Genomic DNA, 24,159 nt, shown 5'->3' on the forward strand with positions numbered 1-24,159 from the left:
CCAAAACATCTGGAGGGCCACAGTTTAGGGATGCCTGCCATAAGATGCATCTTAAAGCAACTTGTTATCCTTGATTTTTCCATGCGCTATTTTAAATATAACTTTTTAGGAAACTTGAGAAAGCAACTCAAAAAACACCACCACCAAAAGTATAAATATTACTGCAAAATTAACAGAGAACACCCTAATAATGCAATGACTATCATCAAACTATTTGATACAGAAAAAGAAAAAAAGAAATGAGGCAGCAGAAAAGCAGACAACTAAAGGGCAGGAGAGATTCTCCAGACATGGCAAACTAGTGAGCCCATGTTGTGACAGCAAACTCTAATTAAAATTGACCTGAGTCAAGCAGAGCAAAAACCATGCACAAGCACAGCTGGAGCAAAATGAGAGTTTGGTTGTCCTCTCTTCAAATGCTTCAGGAATACTTCTCCCATGCAGAGGTGAAGCAGGAGAGGAAGTCATAGAACCTTTCTACAACCATTTAAATGTGGTTATTCACCAGAAAAGGAAATATTCCAGCTAACTGCTAAAAGGCCAGACATCCTTTATCTTGGTGACGAAGTAATCATCTCAGCAGAAATGAAGATGTGGCAACATAAAATTGCAGCTTTCAGAAACTGAGTGTCCAAATATTGTGAGTGACTATGAATGCTCCCCCTGTACATTCTTGCTGACAATAAAGCAAATTTGAACTGTAGATATGTAAGTCTGCAGCCAATTTGTTCTTCACAAAAAAAAATTGTGAAGTAAAATTGCAGATATGTCCAGTTGGTTGTGATTTACCAGTACAGTTGAACTGTCAATTTAAGACCATCCCAGGAATGTGCACTGTGTTAAGGCACTGAACTGAAACTAATGTGGCTTGTGGGCCAGAGCAATCAGATTGGTCCTGCAGCAGTACAGAAGAACAAGCCTTGCTTAGGAAGACCTTCTTTGGAGGTCTTTAAGCAGAGGCTTGACAGCCATATGTCAAGAATGCTTTGATGGTGTTTCCTGCTTGGCAGGGGGTTGGACTGGATGGCCCTTGTGGTCTCTTCCAACTCTATGATTCTATGATTCTGTAAAGGTGGCTGTTTCCTCACTGTTTTAGAATTCTTCGATGTGTTATTAAGCATTTAGATTGGGCTAAGGAGATGACATTTGTATTCAAAGAAGCAGAAGTTTCCCCAATTATAATAAGTGGGATTGGTGCCATTTTACTTTATAAGGAAAGAAACTAGGAGGATGCACCATTTTAAAATATTTTTGATAAGAACGGCATGGGAAACGGAATAAGGAATATTCAGTGTTCAGTACTTCAAAACACTCTTCTCCTTCTTCTTTGGTGATCATTTGTAGCCTAGTAAGATTGTCTTCCATAAACACAGTTTTAACAATGAGTCTGTAAGTGACTGTGGAGGCCAATTCTGGAACCACACATCCTTCAAAACACTGCACCACAACCATCCAATGAGACTGATTAAACATACAAAATAGAAGCATTTCTTCATGCAATACATTAAGAATATGTGGTTGACACACACACACACACCAATTTGCTGTGATAGCCAGTAGGTTAGATGGGTTTAAAAAGGAATGACACATTTATGCAGGAGGGGTCTAATCAGTGCAGATTCATCACAATATCTAAAAAATGGAACCTTCACATTCTGGAGCAATCCACCCCTGTTTAGCAGATGCTGTTATTATATCTGATTTGCTAATTTCCAGGGACATTTGTTTGAAGAGTGTCATTGGGTAAAGTGCTGGACTATATGGGATCTTGGACCAAGCTAGCAGTTTTATTACACAAAAAAAGTATCTGTAAAAAGCACCCTAAGCCAAAGGGGGAAGCTAGAAACCAGAATGATGAAAGAATAAAGGAAAGGAAACAGATGGAAGACATAACTGGAAGAAGCCACAGACTGAAAAACCTCTTTTGGCAGTATGCGTGGAAAACCTAACAGAACTGCATAAAAGATTCTAGTTACAATTATGAAGTTATAATCTGTTACCACCTTCTATTCTCTCTTTTTTAGAGAGAGAGAGAGAGAGACTTGAGATATGTAAGAAGTAAAATTTACTTTGTGAAGAAATTAGTTAAAATTCTTACCAGGTATTTAGGGTTCAATTGAATAAATTGTTCATCAGCTTTTGATGCAAGAATACCAAAACGTTTCAATTTCTAAGTGGGATTCACATACTAAGCTGTTTTTCCAATGAAGTGGAAAACAGCTTGCTGTAAGTCCTGAATAGGATCTAAAGATCAATTTTCAACAACAACAAAAAGGGGGTCCAATCTTTTCCCCAAACTCTTCCCCTTAATATCAAGACAGAAAATGTGCTAGCAGCAGTAGGAGAAAGAGAGGATTTTCTCCCTTACACCAATATTCCTCCTACACCAGGGCAATCCAGTATGCATGCTGCCCTTCAGGCCCTTCCTGGTGGCCCTCAACAATATTTGATGCTCTTCCCAAAAATATTTGATGCCTTCCCAAAGCCGGGTAAGCAAAGCGCTGGTCTTTGGGAAGGAGGCGTGAGGACTCTGGCAGGATCCTAAAGTCCACCCACCTCCTTCTCAAAGCCTAGGTAATGGGTGAGTGCTGGGTGAGGTGTCAAATTTTGGCCTTGCTTCCCACACACCATGCACAGAAGGCAGTGTGTGGCCCGTGGATTCTCTGTCAAAGACTCCATTAACCAATTCCCCACTTTGTACTCTTGGATGCCGTTGGCGTATACATATGCCCACTGCTTATAACAACCTCTACTCACAGAGGCTACAAAACTATTTCTGTAAGAGCTTTGGACCAAGATATCTGAAAGATTGTCTCTTCCCCTTATATACACAACAGGTCACTGTTCTCTGCGGGAACAATTCTCTAGCAGATATCATCTTATCACAATGTAGGATTCAGGCCTTCAGTGTTGTGGCACCTCCCCTTCGGAATTCCTTCCCTTTTAATATGAAACAGGAGCCATCTCTGTGGTCTTTTTGATGCCTACAGAAGACCTTCCTCTTTCCAGAAGCCTGTCAGGTGGAGACATTTCCAAATATGCATCTGGATTGCAACTGATTTTTAATTGTTTTATCAATTGTTATGTGTGACCCTGGGCTTCTTGGGGAAGAAAGACGGGATATATAATAAATATATAAATATCCCTTTCCCAGATCCCAAGAAAGCCATCTACAGCAGCTAGTCCCTCATCCCTGGTCTCCAGTGCAGAGGGCATCCATTGGCTGCTCCTCTCTCCCCAGCTCTCCTAGGCGAGCCTCACTTCCACAATGCACCATGGCAATTCCACCTACATCATTTGTGGGTGTGTGGGGTGTACATTTATCTATAGTGTTATTATATGTTTTCGTCACTAGATGTCACTGGACTTAGTTTTATCTTGCTAGAGTCAGAAGTTACCTGTTGCTATTCTGTTCTTGCTTAAGAGAGGTGGACAGGAAATGTATATATTTCACCTGAAGATCAGAGGGTGGTTTACAACATAAAACATGCAGTTAATGTATATTCTTAGCCTTCTGTGACATGGAGTATGTAAGCCAACGAGATGGTTGAGATGCTTTTGGAACTTCTGCTGGGATTTACACACTCAGTTTTCAATGCCAGCCAATATCTGTCTTCTGGTTGGTTGGTTAGTTGGTTGGCTTGCTTACTTGCTTGCTTTATATACCACCCTTCATCAACAGATCTCAGGGTGGTTCACAAGATAAAAGCACAAATAAAGAGAAACAACAAAGCAATAACCTACCCACCCACCTCTGGTACACAATGCCGGCACTACCAAACGCTTAGGGTTTCTTGCATATGGCAGGTGTGATCAAACTCCCTTCTCATGTGTTAGCAAAGTCACTTAAAAAACAAAGAAAGAGTCCAGACACAAGTCTCTATTATTGTCTCCTCCGCTGTGGGGAGATATATTGCAGTATTATTTAAACCACATCCACTTTTGTGACAATCCATAACTAGCCACCCCATTTAGGAAGAGTGAGTTGATCCTTAAGCTAAAAAAGTAGCTGTTTTATATAGCTGAAAAGGTAATCCTTTTGTAAATGTAAAGTACTACACTTGGGGAGGTAAAAATGAAAGGCACAAATACAGGGTGGGTGACACCTGGCTTGAGAGCAGTACATGTGAAAAGGATCTAGGAGTCTTGGTAGACCACAAACCTGACACGAGTCAACAGTGTGATGCAGCAGCTAAAAAAGCCAATGCAATTCTGGGCTGCATCAACAGGAGTATAGCATCTAGATCAAGGGAAGTAATAGTACCACTGTATTCTGCTCTGGTCAGACCTCACCTGGAGTACTGTGTCCAGTTCTGGGCACCACAGTTCAAGAAGGATACTGACAAGCTGGAACGTGTCCAGAGGAGGGCAACCAAAATGGTCAAAGGCCTGGAAACAATGCCTTATGAGGAACAGCTTAGGGAGCTGGGTATGTTTAGCCTGGAGAAGAGAAGGTTAAGGGGTGATATGATAGTCATGTTCAGTGTCATATAGAGGAAGGAGAAAGGTTGTTTTCTGCTGCTCCAGAGAAGCGGACACGGAGCAATGGATTCAAGCTACAAGAAAGAAGATTCCACCTAAACATTAGGAAGAACTTCCTGACAGTAAGAGCTGTTCGACAGTGGAATTTGCTACCAAGGAGTGTGGTGGAATTTCCTTCTTTGGAGGTCTTTGGTGTATCCTGCTTGGCAGGGGGTTGGACTGGATGGCCCTTGTGGTCTCTACCAACTCTATGATTCTAATCCACTTGAAAATGTATTAATGAAAAGTGCTAAAATTCTATTAATATTAATAGGATATCTACAAGAAAATTCAATGCTTAGTAGGGACACAACACAGCATTTAGAATGTACAGTGGTACCTCGTGTTAAGAACTTAATTTGTTCTGGGGGTCCGTTCTTAACCTGAAACTGTTCTTAACCTGAGGTACCACTTTAGCTAATGGGGCCTCTTGCTGCCGCCGCGCCGCCAGAGCACAATTTCTGTTCTCATCCTGAAGCAAAGTTCTTAACCCGAGGTACTATTTCTGGGTTAGCGGACTCTGTAACCTGAAGTGTCTGTAACCTGATGTACCACTGTATTAGCAAGAGGAGAAAAAATAAAGACTTGTTATTCTTTAAGCAACTCAAATGCAAGATAAGTTCTCTATTTATTAAGAAATAAGGTGATAGGTTGTGTAGCACTAATTAGCAAATAATTTGGAACAGAATAGCAAGGTACCTACTGTACCAGAAGAACTTTGGCTCCAGTGCAGTTCTTATGCCTAAGTACTTTGTATATATTATTACTTGTTCTAGTACAAAGTGAACAAAAAATTCAGGCCGGCTCAGGCAGGCATATGTACATACAGTAAATACACTAATTTTTGTATGCCTCTTCTTTCTATATTTTCCCATTGAGAAACTTTGCCATTGAGTAGATGTGTCTCCCATATGTTGGGTCAAAATAAAAAAAATCCTTCCAGCAGCACCTTAAAGACCAACTAAGTTTTTATTTTGGTATGAGCTTTCGTGTGCATGCACACTTCTTCAGATACACACGGACGCTCATACCCCCCCCCTAAAAAAAACCCTTAGTTGGTCTTTAAGGTGCTGCTGGAAGGAATTATTTTATTTTGTTTCAACTACGTCAGACCAACACGGCTACCTACCTGTAACCATATGTTGGGTGTTGCATCTCCCATTTTCCTCTGTTTCCCCAATGATAAACTTTAGCACTGAGTAGATCATAAATTCTATGTCAGCCTTTTTTTAAAAAAAAATGCAAATGATATTTCTGGATCGATCTCTGAATATGAGTTTGAAGCTGTGATGTTGGTGGTCAGTCTTTAACCACCTTCACATTCTGAGATTTTCAAACTTATTACTATATAGTTTTGGGTGCTAAAATTCTGATGCAATCCAATAGGAAGTACAGCAAATTAAAGAACATGGCTAATCTCTACGGACAAGTTACAGGTAGGTAGCCGTGTTGGTCTGAGTCAAAACAAAATAAAAAAATTCCTTCAGTAGCACCTTAAAGACCAACTAAGTTTTTATTTTGGTATGAGTTTTCGTGTGCATGCACACCTCGTCAGATACACTGAAACAGAATCCACCAGACCCTTATGTATATTCAGAGGGTGGGGGTGATGGGAATGGGTGATGGGCTGATAGGTGATGGTGATAGGTGATGGGCTGATAGGTGATGGGCTCTACGGACAAGTTTGCACATAATTCTGAAGTACTGAGGCCTTCTGTCCATCCTGCAAAGCTGTCCTAGTTCCAGTAGTTTGTACTGCCTTGACATCTGCCAAGCAGCTAACCAATAATTTCTTTCCAGCCCTATTCGCCTGGCCATTCTGTGGCTCAGGCTGATCCCAAGCTGGTACCCAGGAACAAAGGAGATTCAGAAGGGTGGTGAGCATCATAACCTACTGTACCAGAAGAACATGCAAAGACTACTTGCCGACCCAAACCATTTATTAACAGGCGTTATCCAAGCCTATATAAAGCATGTTTCAAAGACAACTTTCAATTGCCAAAAAAGAGAGCATGCAATTAGTATTTGAAATAATTGTGATTACATTTTGTGCTAATATTAGCATTGGGGGGGAAAGAACAACAATCTCAAATGGCATTATTATCAAGGCGCTCAGCTGGTGACACAAAGCAGGGGAGGGCTGATCTTGATTGTTTCTTACATTATGATGCTCTGCACAAACAGACACCCTTATATAAATGTAAAGTGCATCAGAATTAGTATTTATATGGTGGCATTGATAAGAATTTCATGCTTCCTTTGGGGTGTCTTGTCGTAACAGAAACAAACTACTGCAATATTTGCAGTGAGCATCCATTAACACAAACTTTCTAATGAGTCTCTCTGGTTGTATGCACTGACAAAAGGGAGATTACTTTCTCCTTTCAGTGATTATAAATCTTCCGGTAAAGTTTTAGACTGCAATGTTCTTAATGAAGAAAATGTGTCTATTTTGATCCAAGGAATTCAAAATGACAATCAGCCCATTCACAATGTTGTCATTTAGACTTTGTCAACACTGGAATTAAAGTCTCCAAAGCCTTTTGTGTGAATTTGTGGCCTTGGTATGATAAAAGTGTTACGTTATGGCTTTTAAAATTTCAGTTATAGCATGTTTATCATACCAAGTGCATGAATCCACATATAAAGCACTAGAAGCCTTGTACACGGAGTTGCTTGGGAATTCCAAGAAACAACAACAACAAAAATCAGTGCAAGTTTGAACTCAGTAGTTAAAATCAGTGCTTTGAAAGGGTCAGCTTGTAATCTTGTTTCAAAATGTAGCTGGAGACTTTAATTCCCTGAGCTCCCCACAGCTTCTGTATGCAAATCACACAACCCACAGATTGATTCATACCTGGAATCTGGGGTCACATCCTAGAAAATTGTTTAACAGAAATAAGTCAAACTATTTGCCCCCACAACCACCCTCCGGATGTTTTGAACTGCTATCATCCCCAACCATTGATCACACTGTTTGCAGCTAATTGGAGTTCTGGTCCAAAACATCTGGAGAAGGCTGAGCTAATACTATCTACTCTGACTGGCAGCATCTCTCTAAGGCTCAGGCAGACATCTCTCCTAGGAATACTGTACAAGTGACTGAATCTAAGACCTTTTGCACAAACCATGTGCTGTACTAATGAACTACAGGTGCTTCCATATACAGTACTAGGACCCCATCTCTCCCCAAGAAAGCTTGGCGGGAAAACTCACCCATCATTAATACTTACTGGATATATTCTTTCCTAAGCCTCCTAGTAATTTGGTAGTGCTGTTAGGGCTGAATGGGAGCTAACAAATGTCTGCTGTAACACTGGAATCTGATACATTTTTTAAAGGGGAAAAAATGAAACAAAACAAGCTGTTTCCTGTGCAAAATCTGTGGCACCAGCAAGAGAATCAACAGTGTTAATTACCTATATAAAAATTAAATTTCCTTAGGCAAACACAATTGCTAAGGAACAGTGGCAACAGCAAGATCATGGGACTATTTTTATAAGATGGCTATATGATTAACAGGCCATTTCCCAGCCCAAGGAACTGGAAATTTAGCAAGAGGCTGCTTTGTTCGGACACAGCATTGTTCAAGCTTTAAAACAGAGCTGGAAGCAGCTCCCCTTCTTTTGGACTAAACTCCACCATTTTTAAGAGACCAAGGATCAACTTGCCTTAGTCCAGTTGGGGAATGAAAATAAAAATGATAAAGTCATTCATGAGCTTGCAATACAGCTCCTCTGAGCTATCCTCTTTTTCACTCTGAAAAACTTTCTTGTAAATATAATTCATTCTATTTGCTTAGCAACAGCTGCAGTTTTTATTACTGTAACAGAAAAATATCAGATGTAGCCTTGAAAAGCAGTGACAGGGACTCTGGCATATACGGTATTCTGCCACACATACATATTAATGTAAATGGTCTGCCATAGCTATGGTATTTTTTTGTAACTCACCTTTTAAAACACTGTATAGTTCAGCTTGTAATGACAGAACATTTCCCATTCAACCCATGCAGGAACAAATACCACACCGTACCACACCACAGATTTTATCATTAGGAATTTCAACATTTAAAAAGAAGTTAGTGCAAATTTATTTAGTAAGGCCTCCATTACTGATTAGAAGCCCTGTTTTGTTGTTTAGTCATTTAGTCGTGCCCGATTCTTCGTGACCCCATGGACCAGAGCACGCCAGGCACTCCTGTCTTCCACTGCCTCCCGCAATAATTGGGACGCGGGTGGCGCTGTGGGTTAAACCACAGAGCCTAGGGCTTGCCGATCAGAAGGTTGGCAGTTCGAATCCCCGCGACGGGGTGAGCTCCCGTTGCTTGGTCCCTGCTCCTGCCAACCTAGCAGTTCGAAAGCACATCAAAGTGCAAGTAGATAAATAGGTACCGCTCCGATAAGAAGATAAACGGTGTTTCCGTGTGCTGCTCTGGTTCGCCAGAAGTGGCTTTGGCATGCTGGCCACATGACCTGGAAGCTGTACGCTGGCTCCCTCGGCCAATAAAGCGAGATGAGCGCCGCAACCCAAGAGTGGACCTAATGGTCAGGGGTCCCTTTACCTTTACCAAGGCAAAATTCTCTCTTGGATGGTAAACCTGTCCCTGAGTCATATTAATTCAGACGGCAGGTAAAGTGTCACGTGACAGATGTTCCTTCTAGTGCTTGACAGAAGTATTCTGCAAAGAAGTTTTGATGGGGCTGCAAATCACCACCCCAACCCCAAGATTTGATTAACCTCCAGCAGTTCAGCAAATTCTCAAAATTTGGAGGAAATGGTCCTGCTTCTAAAGACGAGGAGGCCAAGGGCTTTTTCTTTTCCTTATTTAATGCAAAAGAGAGAGGGGAAGGAAAACCCCTCAACCACTTCATTTTTAAAGGTAAGACCACCCTCCTGCAGGATGACCCTCTCACTTTTCATGGAGAGTGGATGATTCTGAAAGTAAGTGGGGGACGATGTAGTTCAGCTGTAGCTCCTCCATACGACACAATCCTTCGAGAAATAACAGTGGTGGACTGAGCCTTTCAAAACTCCTAATTTGAACAGCTGACTTTGAATCTGAGGCTGCTAGTAGCCAGTATGTTCAACAGAGAGGGGGAATCTGCGGCGTAATTTTTGTTGCTCCTCTCTTAAATGGGAGGAATGTGGCTGAAATATTATGAATTCTCTGAAATAATATAGCCAGAAAGTTGGTCAGTATGATCAAGTGTAGTGCTAGGTTTGACCAAAAAAACTGATTCAGAACATCAGCTCTTTACCTGAAGGCAACTTGTAATTTTTCAGTGTCCAATTGTCTTCTCTTTCAAAAAAAGTCTTAATAGTAGCAATCTACCTTATTATTTCTTAATAAGAAAGTATGACATTTAATAGTGCTGTGTTTAAACTTGCTGCATTTATGCTTAACAAAGCCAACAGTGGAGCAAAGTCAAAATCCAGCATTCTAATCTTGGAATCACACAAGTGCTCCAATATCCTGTTTCTAAGATACCAAACAGCAAAATGCAAAAGCCACAAACTTCACATATACACTAATAAGGACTGCACTGGCCATTAAAGAGATATTGGGATTGTGGTGAATAGCTTGGTGGAAATGTTGACCCAGTGTGCAGCAGCTGTGAAAATGGTGGGTTCCATCATTAGAAAAGGGGTTGGAAATAAAACCACCAAGATCACATTTCCATTTTACAAATATATGGGGCAACTGTGCTTGAAATATACTGCGTATAGAAAGCTCTAGTCACTGAATTCCCCCCCCCCAAAAAAACCTACTACTGAGGACTACCTGTTTCCTCATTGTATGAAACCTTCAAAATCTGCAGGATAGGTAAGGTGATCTTTATTGTTTGTTACTCCTACCTTTGGAATGTATCTATCTATACACAATTCAAGATAGGTAAATGCACAGTAGACAAACTTGCATGTTATTGATTTAAAAAACAAATAAAATGGAATGCACCAATACACTGAAAAGTATATGATTTTGTGATCATGATAATGTTGAAATTAATCTCTGGCAAAGCTGTAAGATCCTGAGGAAAGAACAAGGCAGAGATAACAACTGAAAATGTGAGGCATTGGTATTCTCCATGGTACCACAAATGTAACATGCATTTCACTTTGAGGAATATACAAGGTTATTTGCATGCTCCTGTCTCAGAAAGAGTGAAGAGGCAAGGATGTCATAGTATTATATTTATAGATGAGTTTATCAGGTGCAAGGAACCCAGCAACTTTTTCTCTTCAGATATATAGGCTATCATTATATAGCCCTGCAGTAAATACTAAATATATTTCCAAGCTCAAATTAAATGGCAGTTCCATCAAATGAATAGCAGAGTGGTGGAAATCAATCTTATCAGTTGTTTTTCTGTTCCAAAGACTACAAGAATGAATCACAGATTTGACATTCCTAAATTTTATTGAATTGACTGCAATTTTGATGCTGTTCTTCTGTCTGATTAGTCATGAAACAGTTGTCTCAGAAGGGGGAGAGACATACTACCCTTATTTCACCAGAATCATAATGGCATACTTTCTTAAATGAATATGTTTTTCTCAGTGCTTGAAAAAATTAGAAAATACTAAAAAAAAAGTCTCAGGATTGCTGGTAGTTCTGAAATTTGATTTAGTGGTTGTTCAGCTGAGGGGAGGCAGTGCTGCCATTTCGCCACCCCCGTCAAGGTAACACCCAGGCTGGGCCGCAACCCCCCCAAACCCCCCCTTTCTACACCCCTGGTGTTCAGGGTAGGTGGCTCTGGGTGGGGTATTTTCAACGTTTTCAACCTTGCCCAGGAGCCCACTCAAATCACATCTGGTTCAGAACCAATCTGAAACAAGCAGCTTCCCATTCTAGGCAGCACACACCACATTAGCTCCTCAAAGAACAACGGCACTTCTAGCATGCCTGTTTTAGGCAACTCCAGAAAAAAGCCTCTCAGGGCTCTGTCTCTGCCCAAATTCAAACTGCAAAACTGCCTTCTTCTTTTTGCTGATTAGTAATTCTAATATTAAGGGTATTTCCCCTATCTTGTTGTTGTTGTTTAGTCGTTTAGTCGTGTCCGACTCTTTGTGACCCCATGGACCATAGCACGCCAGGCACTCCTGTCTTCCACTGCCTCCTGCAGTTTGGTCAAACTCATGTTCGTAGCTTCAAGAACACTGTCCAACCATCTCGTCCTCTGTCGTCCCCTTCTCCTAGTGTGCTCCATCTTTCCCAACATCAGGGTCTTTTCCAGGGAGTCTTCTCTTCTCATAAAGAGAAGTATTGGAGCCTCAGCTTCACGATCTGTCCTTCCAGTGAGCACTCAGGGCTGATTTCCTTAAGAATGGATAGGTTTGATCTTCTAGCAGTCCATGGGACCCTCAAGAGTCTCCTCCAGCACCATAATTCAAAAGCATCAATTCTTCGGCGAACAGCCTTCTTTATGGTCCAGCTCTCACTTCCATACATCACTACTGGGAAAACCATAGCTTTAACTATATGGACCTTTGTCAGCAAGGTGATGTCTCTGCTTTTTAAGATGCTGTCTAGGTTTGTCATTGCTTTTCTCCCAAGAAGCAGGCGTCTTTTAATTTTGTGACTGCTGTCACTATCTGCAGTGAACAAGGAGCCCAAGAAAGTAAAATCTCTCACTGCCTCCATTTCTTCCCCTTCTATTTGCCAGGAGGTGATGGGACCAGTGGCCATGATCTTGTTTTTTTTTTTGATGTTGAGCTTCAGACCATATTTTGCGCTCTCCTCTTTCACCCTCATTAAAAGGTTCTTTAATTCCTCCACACTTTCTGCCATCAAGGTTGTGTCATCTGCATATCTGAGGTTGTTGATATTTTTTCCGACAATCTTAATTCCGGCTTGGGATCCATCTAGTCCAGCCTTTCTGCATATAAGTTAAATAAGCAGGGAGACAATATACAACCTTGTCTAGATCACCTATATCTTGAGGGAAGGTGGGTTTAGGCTGTTAGCCCCTAGCACCCATTTTTAGTATTCATAAAAGTGACCTCTAACACATTCTTAGCAACTGCCTTCCCTCCTTTCCAGCAATCCACTGGAAATAGGATAACAAAGGAAAGTAATGAATTATTCTGTTTAGGTAATCCCCTTCTTAAAGTTGTATTAATTTTAATAAAAGTATAATGTTGAATCTGGGATGTCGAACATCGTTGCATTTACTAAGATGTTTTAAAAGCTAAATTTGATTCAGGGGAAAGCTCTACAATGCTTAGTTTATGATGTTTAATTCATTTCTAGAAAAATAGCTCAATTATTTTTCTAATCTTATTATAACTTTACTTCTCTCTCCCAGCAAGATAATCAATATTTGTCTTCACAAGTCATTCTCAACAAAGAAAGCCAGGAACTAAAGGAATTCATATTCTTCCCAGAAAACTACCTCTGAGATTGGCATTGCAGGATTCCACTTTGAGTTTGCCTCAAAGACTGATTACCAGAGCAAATCTGATAAATGTATGGCTGCAACATGGTTTTTATGGTTTATAGCAAAAATCATTAACAGCCAAATGCCATGTGTAATTGACAAGGAAATCCACATACAGTATTACAAATAAATAAATTTAGACAGAAGTGCCACCGTATACAGCAGAGTAAATATACAAGCAGTATCTTCACACGATAGAAACAAGACATAATTCTGAGTGTATGCAACTGGCAAACACACTGAAATCAGAATTGGGCTTTATAAGCAGCAGCTTCAAGTTTGCTCCTCATCCTTCCCCTCATAATACCTGTCAAATTGCTCCTCCACTCTCCCCACAAGTGGCAATCAATGGATAGTAACCAGGCAAAAATCTCACACGGTTATATTCAGAGTTTCTGTAAGAGAAACTCCACTCAGGGGATACTGCTGACAGAAGAAGAGTAGGAGGCCATTTTTTTTTAATGAGGCCATTTCCCCCTCACCCTCCAGGTGCCTGAGCCTTCCCAAAGTCTGATCTGGAGAGTGGTGGAACCTTGCAGAACAGTGTGGTAGGTACAGTGGTACCTCGGTTTATGAACACAATTGGTTCTGGAAGTTTGTTCATAAACTGAAGCGTTCATAAACTGAAGCGAAGTTTCCCATTGAAAGTAATGGAAAGTGGATTAATCTGTTCCAGACGGTCCGCGGAGTACTTAAAATGAAGCGTTCATAAACTGAAGCGACCTTTCCCATTGAAAGTAATGGAAAGTGGATTAATCCGTTCCAGACGGGTCCACGGTGTACTCAACCTGAAGCGTACTTAACCCGAAGCATGGGTGTAATTGGTTCCGGAAGTCTGTTCATAAACTGAAGCGTTCATAAACTGAAGCGAACTTTCCCATTGAAAGTAATGGAAAGTGAATTAATCTGTTCCAGATGGGTCCGCGACGTTCGTAAACCGAAAATTCGTAAACCAAGGTGTTCGTAAACCGAGGTTCCACTGTATAGGCAAGCTTCAAGAGGAAAAAGGAGACCAGGGGAAAAAAATCCCCTCCCCTCTCCTTCATCCAGTAGGAATGTCCACAGGAGCTCAGTTCCTTCTGTGAAAGGGAGGAGGAGCCCTTTCATATGGACAAAGGCAATTCTGGATTCCACCCACAGTGTACTTGATAATGCAACACTAGTTTTGTAATACTGGATATTACAGAGAAAGAGGAAACACAGTTCTTGCAATGTCTAATCCCTGTCTGAGAGTTGCATTTCAAGTCATCAGACCAAATGCTCTCTCTGTAAATACAAAATAGAAATCTGTAAATAAAATCCAATTGTTTGTTGTACACACAACTGATGAAAGTTTACTGAAGTCATCAGAGCAGATTCAAGAAACACAAAAAGAAAGTCTGGAACTTGTGCTAGTGTTTTTTAAGTATCAAGAGTGGCTCATATAACAAATGTCCAGTGCTATCATTCCAAAAATGTTTAGAGGGAGAGCAGTTGCTGTGCTACAGAAAGACTTTCTTTAATAGACTAATCTCTTTTCAAGGCAACTCCTGCAGTTCTCTTGTCAACTAGTTTAATAACCACTGTAACTCAAAAAGATACACTATCCAGTCATCTAGGGTGGAATTATCTATAACTACTTTCTGAAGAAAACCTTGCTGTCTACAAACAGTGTTAGTAAAAGCCCACCAGGCCAAGTTTAAGGGTGAGAGAGAAAGGAGTGACAGTTCATGACTCCTGTTTTGAGAGACAAAAGACTATAAGAAGAGGCCTGTCGGATCAGGCAGTCGTCCATGTAGTCCACAATCCTGTTCTCACAATGGCCAACTTGATGCCTATGGGAAGGAAGGAAGGAAGGATTCTCCCCTCCACTTCCACTAACGCAGCTTCCCCCAATCTGTTATTCTCCAGATTTAGACAACTCTGATAAACTCAACCAGCATAGTCAATGTTCAGGAAAGGAGGGGGTTCCAGTTAGCAACATCTGGAGGGCGCCAAGTTGGGGAAGGCTTTTCTAATGTTTGTAACATTGCTGGGATCTGTTGTTTTCCCAAAATGCCTGCCATCCATAGTAAGACTTACAATGGAAGCCAGAGAACCATTGGGATGAATTGCTGTCATTTCAGAATCTGTATTCCAAGGTGGGAAATTATGCAGTTCAGAAGCATCCCTAGTGAGGAATTTGCTTCAAATAAAGCTCATTTTATAATTTTAATTGTGGGGGCAGCATTCTTTGTTTAAATTATGTAAAGAAAATGCAGCAAAACACTTCCAGCAAATTAGTTGCACCTGAGGTACTACCGTATAATACCTATCTCTTCCCAGTATTAACCCATATCGCACAACAAACTTGTAACTGCTATATCACCACTCTTATGTGAAAAGAAATACAAACATTAAATTAATGGAATGAGGTGGAAGCAAACATACAGTGCAGTCCTAGTTTAGAATGCCTTTAACATGAAACGAAATTGTAAGGCTGTAACTGATGCTCCTCCATAAGAGAGGAGCCGCTACTGAGAAAGGCCTGTCACAGGTCAGCACCAGCCATGCAGCTCTTAATGCGGGCTGCCTGAGTTTATTATGATACTGCTATTCTCTGTCATCTTCTCTGAACTGTAGGCCCTCACCAACAGCCTAGCAGTTTCCAAGCATTCTTCAAAATGCAGTGCAATCAAGGACACTTTGCAAAAGCCCAGCATGGATCGTCATGTTAGCAAAGAATGTGTGATTAAGGGCAGATCTCCACACAAGGGTGTATACTTACTGAAAACTTGTTTTAACAAAATAAAAAAAATTCCTTCCAGTAGTACTTTAGAGACCAACTACGTTTGTTATTGGTATGAGCTTCCATGTGCATGCTGCACACTTCTTCAGATACCAATTTCATTGTTTTCATTATTGTTGTTTTACATTGCTTTCTTGTGGGATGCTTTGTGGGTTTGGAAAGTGGCACAGAAATGCTTGCATAAATCAATAGGTAACTCACCTGTTCCATGTTTTAGACCAGCAAAGCATATTGCAAAGGAATTTGGATTCTGCTGCACTACAAAGTATGACCTGTACACAGGTGACTAGCCACCACAGTGATATGCTCTTTTTGTGCCCTGGCCGCCTTCTAAAATCCAGCTTTAGGCATCATACATGGAAGGTATGGAGATCTTCAGAAAAAATGCTCTCCTGCACGATTCCCTCTTACGGTGAAAATTAAAAAGTTTGCCCCAACTCCTCTGCTAACTGAAATTCAAATATTTATAAAGATATACTATTCTTTAAACAAATTTGAAAAAATGCTTGACACTTTCTGTCTCCAGGAAGTGATTTTGCTGAAAAGCATGTAAAATACTAACTGCATCTAAACAGACTACATCAATTTCTAATCAAAACAGAGGTATGGATACAGGTGTACATACAACACTGCTAGAAAAACCTTTGAATATTCAGAGCCTGATTTTATATATAAAATCTTACCTAAATATTTGTAACCATCTTCCCCATCGACTATTGGTTTCAGCCAGGTTGACCTGGGAGCAGCTGCAGTTGTAAGCTTGAGACCACGAGGTGGATACAACATGAAGGTCATTTCAATTGCTTGAGCCTTACTGATGCTCTTTATTTTGGAATCAGCACCTGGAAAGAGTAAAGGGCTGCTTTGTGAAAGCAGTATTTTCAGAGTGTTCAAAGCATAATTAATTTATAAAACTCACTGACACAAGAGATGGCATCAGCTAATAGCTACACGGGTTTGAAAAGGGGAGTAGCATAAAAAGAGATTAGGCATGTTCGTGGAGAATAGGTCAAGCAACTCTTAATCCCGACTGGCTACAAGGATATTCCAGATTTAAAGCTATAAGGCCGTATCTAACATAGCACTATGTGAACATTCCATCAATACAAGGATTTCCTCTTCTCAGTGGCATTTTTTGCCCCCTCTCCTCCTCTTGCACATTTCCTAAATCTGTTCTATGACCATTCCCCCAATGCTCTGGAGAATATTGAGGGTAAGATGCAGAGCATGCAGTGGAGGAGGAGAGGGGGGAAAGTCCTGTTAAAACAAGCAAAACCCCTTGCACTGATGCCAGTTGGATACCACCCTTCGAATTAAAGCTCTAAATACTAGCTGCTATGGAGAAATAGACAGAAGGGGGCTATTGCCATTGTGTTTATTTGCAAAACTAAATGTACGGTTCTCATTCTATGTGCTTGGCATGCAATTCAGGATCTAGTTGGGATGATGGCGATAGAGCCATCGCTGACACCCAAGACCACATCCTCAAATTCCAGCATTGATGGCACTAAACTTGCATCTCAGGCAGAGGAGATTTTGTTTATACCACTTTTTGCAGTTCAAAAGCTGCTCAGAGTAGACACAGCTAGTCCTAAACAGCAACTAACAACAATTACATGCAACAGTTATTTTTAAAACAAAAAACAAAACAAAAAACAATAATATTGCAATAATAAGAGAGGATGAAGGGCAACAAAATTTGTATTGTCCTATGGAAGCAAGAAAATAATTAGCCTGGGCCTTATAAAAAGCAAAATATAAATTTTATAGATAAATAAATTTAGCTTATTTAAAAGAGCAGAAGATGTTTTAAGGGTCAGAGCTGGGATAAAGTCTGTGATTTAAAGTTTGTAGCTGATGTGTGAGTTGAACAGACAGGCTCTGGTGCTTGCTGAAATGTTTAGTCAGCTTCACATGTGCAGAGTACGGTTTTCTGAGGTTCATGTTCACTGGTTAGTATGTTTGCCACTAATGGTCAGTAGCAGTTTTGTTCTTCTGGGTGTCTCCTCGGTTGCATGGGGCTTCAGACAAAGTGTGTGTTCACAGTGGAGATAATGGCTTGTAAGATGTAAAAGTGCTGAGGTTTTGAGTAAAATCTTGACCATCTGTTAATGAACATTGCATGTGTTTCCATAGTTTGACAGCATGTATAACAATTTATTTTCCTGATTTGCATTTTTAGATTTCTTCAATGCACTTTTCTTTACATTTGATATGGTTTTGTGGTTTCGAGAGGCGATAACAATGTTGTCCAATTATTGTTATTCTTATCTTTGTTTCTAGTTCCTGGTGAAGGAGTTTCAACTAATTCTGCGATGTGTGAGCCATTATATTAAGCACCAGAACCTGTCAGCTCTCTAGTCTACTGACCCTGGTGCTTTTCCCATCTTCCTGCTCGCCTCCATCCCCATCTATGAGCCAGAAATCGTGGCTAAGTGTCAGCAGCAGATAGTGAGGTAAACCGAGGCAGGACATTCTATAACTGTGATATCTACTCCTCGTGTTATGCCAGAAACCATTTTTAATGGAATAGGATGTTCCCGACCCTCACAGAACATTTGCATCATAGACAATTTTCAGAGGAGGGGAAGGTGTCATTGCACGAGAACTATTGGGATGCAATGACAAAGTTGAGAAGATGTGTCACCACCCTTACTATTGCGCAGATTACAGGGGATTATAATATACGCCAGTAATACCCCATTGCTGCTTTGTACATCCAGCGCTCACTGTACCTTAAGACAGAGAAGTAGACAGCAGTGAGGTGTTGAAGGACAGTGTTACATGAACTATGTGACCTGCCCTGTGCCCCCTATGCTGTCCTTAGGCAGATGTCTCATCATGACTGATGGAGTAAGATTTAACCACTACTCCAGTCTGTCTGTGGAATGGGGTGCCATTTTGTCCCCTGCTTCAAGCATCAAAATACCTTGGGGCAACCCTAAATATGTCAAGTAGTAAAAGGATTCTTGGCCATTCCATATTACTAATCAGAATTGCCTTAGGAATAATTTCCAGAGACAATTTGGGCAGATCCAAACCATACATTTAAAGTACATACAACCCACATTTAAAACACATGACTTTCCCCAAAGAAGCTAGGGGAACACATAGCTACAGTTCCCAGCACCATTACTAAAAGACAGTTCCCAGGATTCTCTGGTGAAAGTCATGTGCATTAAATGTGGGTTGGATGTGTTTTAAATGTATGGTGTGGATCTGCCCTAAATGTGCCATGTCATGCAATCAGCTCTGTTCATAAATATGAACTTCTGACTTATCCTTTCCTTCTCAGATTCCTTCTCTGTTTTAACAAAAACTAAGCTGTTTTTGAATTTATGACCAAAAGTTTTGGTCTCAATTGGTAGTCAAACTAGTTTTAAGAACTCCCAAATATAAACTTTGAAAATTTGTTATCACTATCACATAGTGTTCATTTACTTCGACATGAAAAAAGTGAATGTCATGCATTTTTGTCATGTCATTTTTATTGAACACTTCTGTTCATTAGTAATAAAAATTATAAACAGAGCAATTCATTCATCAAAGTGAAAAATTTTCTGCTCGTATACCAAGAAAAGGGGAGCCAAAATAGACTGTCCTAATTCCGAAATTAATGGAGCATCTGTTGCTTGGTTACAATGTTTTCTACTTAAGCAGGAATATAATAACTGCAAGTGTATTAATGAAGACTCAGAAGGTCAGCATTAACAGCTGAAAGGTGAACATGCTAGAAAAAAAAAATATTCAAATGCAGGTCAGCAAGGGGTTGTGATTTAAGAAAATAAATAAAAAGTTAGAACTTCCAATTTGGAAATGCCATTCATGAAGCCCTATTCTTCTGTCACAATATAATCCCCTTTATGATCCTGTAACAGAAGGGAAGGGATGATATAGCAATATGTGAGCATGTTATGCAATAGCTGCTCCTCCCAAACTCTGTGAAGTGTCAGCGAAGCTGCTATAACTTCATAGCATTGCAATTTGGGTTGCACTGGATAACTGAAAGGCTCCTCTAGCACCTGAGGAACCTCTAGCTCACAGGCCTAATTAGGTGGCAGGAGGTGTCCTTTTTCGGACCATGAGTACATTTTCTGCAACCCACACTCATCAGCCCCACACCAGTCATCATATATAGGAGACTTATAATGTGCTCTCGTTTTTTTCTTGGCAAGTGGGGATTATATTTGGTGTCTTTTAAATCTGGCATTAATTGCAAGATTTGCAACTGCTGGGATTGGTTCCTACGCAGGAGGGCTTGATGACCATGTGCCAAGTGTCATGAGTCTCGTGGAGAGGTCGTTGGGTGGTGGGTAGTTAGATCCTGAGGAGGAACTGTAGGAGATTAGGGAGTTACAGCCGGACCACCTTGGGAAGGGTCCTAGCAGGGTACAAGAAGTGAACTCAGGACCTCAAGAAACATCTGAGCCTGGAGAAGGAGCCAACAGTCCAGAGGGCAGAGGGCTCGACCCAAGGGAGGGACCAAGAGGGTTGGCAGAGGAGTGACCATCTAAATGACATTAAGCCTGACTGCTATGGAGCCACCTTAGGTACCATACTTCCTTCTTTCAATGAGGAGCTTCCACCTTCTGCGATGCAGAGGCGAACCAGGAGAGAATGCGGTGGCTGGAGGGCAGTATATGGAATAACTCTCTGTAAGTCTTGGATGGAAGTAAGTGGGCCACCTCTGTAATGTTAAAAACGGTTGCCTCCCCTCTGCAGAACAACAAGCACAAAATATATTTTCCCAATTCCCATACAGTACTAGTGCAAGGAAGGTGTTATCTATCCCATAGGATCATCCTTTTTATTTTCTAAGTAATGGGATAAGATAGATGTGGGTAAGCGATATTGGAAAATCAATTTTTAAAAAATTATTTTTAAAAATGGGCATTGTTATAATGAGGTTGTTATTGGAACGATATTGGAAAATCAATTAAAAAAATTTTTTAGTAAAGACAGCTGTAGGTGACCTACATGTGGAGAGTTTTAAACTCTGTTGAAATTAATAGAAGTACTGTAATGGTACATTACTATTTCGGCCCATGTTCCCAATCACCTTTTTTTGTGCATGCGTTCCTATTGCAGCTAATCAATGCAATAATCGATCCAGTCCAGTGATCAATTTTCAATTCTCTCTCCAAACCACATGGATTTCTTTTAAGTTTTAAGTAAAAACTGAATTACCTTGCCAAGAAAATAGACAAAATCCGGGGGGAATTAAATTCCAGGTTCTAATATCTAGGAGCAGCAGTACTACCAAAATCACTAGCTAAAATTCTGAAACTACTAAAGTACAGCTAAGAGTCCTGGAGCTGGGGGTGGGTGGGAAGATAAATAATATAACCTATCTGAAATAAGCCCAAAACAGAATGAAAATGCACAAACTGCCTGATCTATTACACTATAAAGCAGTATATGGGAATCATGATAAAAGATAGTTGACACATGAACTAAAGCTTACCAGAGGGAAAAAATGCTTTTCTAAAGGCCCACTCTAACAACTCTGTCTCCACATGGCAGCCAGGAATTTATCCTCATGTTAATCTAAGAAGTCTTTTGAAAGAAATTGTAGTGATTCCTCTTACAAAAAAGGAGCCCCAATCCAAAGCACCATTAGCTAAGACGACACACTCACAGATTTCTGCAAAGCTAAAATCCCACCTATTAGCTCATTCTAGTTACACAATCCATAATAACATATTGTCTCCCCCAAAATAATGAGAGCTGAGGGCAAATGGCCTCTCATAATTCTTCATGTCATTTGTGGATGGAGAAATGGGAAGCACAATTGAAGACTTTCCATATTTTAAAAATGCAAAGAAGCAGAAAGCACTTGGAGAATATGCACCTAAACATTTTGTTATAGCAAACGTAAGAGCAAATCAAGAAAATCTCCCACAAATGCACCATCTATAACACATGAACAAATAAACACTAAGTTAAGCTATCAGGGAACCATCATAGAAATAACCAACCAGCCAAGGGTGGAGCTCACCATTACCTGTGGCAGTAGTACTGTACATGCTCTGTCAATTTGGCTAAGGTATGTTGTCTTGTTGTTTGCAGCTGCTGCAAGCAACAGCAGCAGGTTTGTTGGCACAATGGTCACCAATTTGCAAACTGAACATTTCCCCAAGATCTAGCATTGTTACAGGGCGCTCCAGGATAGTGGGTTGGGGAGAATGACAGCTGCCTCAACAAAATGGCAGGCAGCATTTAGAGAACATTCTGAAAAATGACTTCCTTGGGTGGGTGAGGAAAAAAACAAAAATGTGAGGGGGAAATCGCCTTCTAGGAAATTTCAACCCAGCTATAGTTTTCTCTAAAAACTTCTCAATGGTTCTCCCTTCACCCTTGTCTCATGGGATGTATAACCAAATATGTTCAAAGTCATTACTGTCAAGGCTCCTGGCTGACTGCTGGTTAATAGCACTGAATAGTCAGCTGACCGGAGCTACTTAGTTAGGAAACAGAAGTTGGTCCAAGTGACAGGGCTGCAGCTGAGGAAGGAGCAGGTATAAATGTGTGCATTTATGCAGAGAGGGAGTGCTGTGAGTTGGCTGAAGACACCTCAGGAGTGCAGAGCCTCTATGTATGTTCTAATTGTACATGTTCAAATAAACCGAATATTAAAGAACATGCCAGTTCTGTCCCTATTTCCCTTACTTTAGAATGACATTGATCGTTTGTTATACACAGAAGCTACACATGTTTGATGACTGCAAACTTGGCAATAAATCAAATGACCAAAGTATTCCCCTCCCTTCAGTTGTTTGGACTGCAGCAAAAGATGGATGAAATGAGAGTGATTTTCTCATTCCTCTGAAAGCTGTTGCCTAGGACATCTGTTAATCTTCCAATTATGCAAAAGATCATGAGTCTTATGGGGGAGGGGAGAGAGAGCAAAACGTAGGGAGGGTAAAAGCACAAGAAGAGAATCCATGAATGAATTACCGGTACTCGAATCCGTGAATGAACGAAGAAGCGGCTATTGCTTCAATTAGAGATAAATGTCAAATAGATGCTGCAGTTCTGCATAAAGATCACAAAACTTCGTGCATCTCATTCTTTGAATTAGGACCTTTCCAGGAGCAGCAACTATAGTGCTATAGCTGCTCTTTCCTGTGAAGCAAAATTGTGGCAGACTAGCCACACAACCAATCGCAAGATACTGTTTTTTGTAGGCTGTCTGTGCTTTCTTCCATCCATGCCAATGATGAGATGTATTCAAACTTAAAAATGCTCTGTGCCTTTACTCACAATCCTTCCATTCCTACATTCCACCCACCAGTAAAAGCTGGAATTATGAGTATGTGTACAGGTCACTGACTGCCCCTTTGGGAGGAAAAGGAGGCAGGCTATATAACATCTGGTATTCTGGAAAGTGGACCCTGAGGGAGATTAGGAGAATAGATAGCAGGAACATTCATTCATTCATTCATTCATTCATTTTACCGTCCTTCATCCAAATATCACAGGGTGGTTCACAACCTAAAAATACAAAATGAGAACACAAAATGCATAATAAAACGAAAATGAAAATAAACCAATAACCCTCACACACACACACAAACAGATTTAAAAGGCTATAGAATGTTAATCAGCCAAAGGCCTGGTTATAGAGAAATCTTTTCGCTTTGTGCCTAAAGAACTACTGTACTTGAGGTAACTGTGTTGGTCTGAACCATCTGTCATGTTAGAGACCGCAGTGACAGACGTCCTGTCAAAAAAGACAACATAATGGCTCAAAGTGGATGTCACTCAGCATATGCACCACTCGCTCTACCTGCCACACATAAAAGCACTAAATTGTGCAAAACAACGAACATGTTGCTGAACCAGTCCATATATTTCACAACTGTCAGAATTTCTGTGACAGAAAAAAGCACTTTGAAATTATGAATGTGAAAACGACGCCATGTGGAAGAATCTAGAAAAATCCAGGGGGAACTACAGCAACTACAGTACTACCAAAGGTATGTATGGAAGGGCCAATGACCTCCCTATAATAAAGGAATATATTTAAACCACTGGGAGCCTCTGGGGCTTCCTCTGCCCCAATGACATCCTCTTCAGGCTCTGTATAGCTACTATGGGACTGCACAGAGATAGAGCTGAGAGAGAGAGAGAGAGAGAGAGAGAGAGAGAGAGAGAGAGAGAGAGAGAGAGAGATACTCCCAGCTGAAGTTCTTTAAAGATTTTTGTTTTTTAAAAGTTGCTAGCAGTACTGTAGGTAAGTGGGGAACAGCAGCAGAAAGTAAAGCTGATAAAAAGAAAAGGATCTGCTAATGACAGGGAGCTCATTACCATGCAAATGTTTAACATAGTATACCTTTGATGACTGATTTACTTTCATTTCCTCTGATTGGCAGAAGCAGTAGGTTTCTATGTCTTATGGAAATCAAATATATGCCTAACTACCAGACA

The 24,159-nt window shown here is 40.6% G+C and overlaps 1 protein-coding gene across 6 annotated transcripts in view; it reads right to left on the minus strand.

Annotated features, from left to right (window-relative positions):
* IQCM (IQ motif containing M) overlaps positions 1-24,159 on the minus strand; it is a 162,056-nt gene that overhangs the window by 8,884 nt on the left and 129,013 nt on the right. For all 6 annotated transcript variants that reach the window (XM_060278653.1, XM_060278651.1, XM_060278650.1 and 3 more), the window contains one exon: positions 16,413-16,571. In XM_060278653.1, coding sequence (XP_060134636.1) covers positions 16,413-16,571 — 159 coding nt within the window. The remainder of the gene's footprint in view (positions 1-16,412; positions 16,572-24,159) is intronic.

Source organism: Zootoca vivipara, chromosome 9, assembly GCF_963506605.1.
Source record: "Zootoca vivipara chromosome 9, rZooViv1.1, whole genome shotgun sequence".
Lineage (NCBI taxonomy): Eukaryota > Metazoa > Chordata > Lepidosauria > Squamata > Lacertidae > Zootoca > Zootoca vivipara.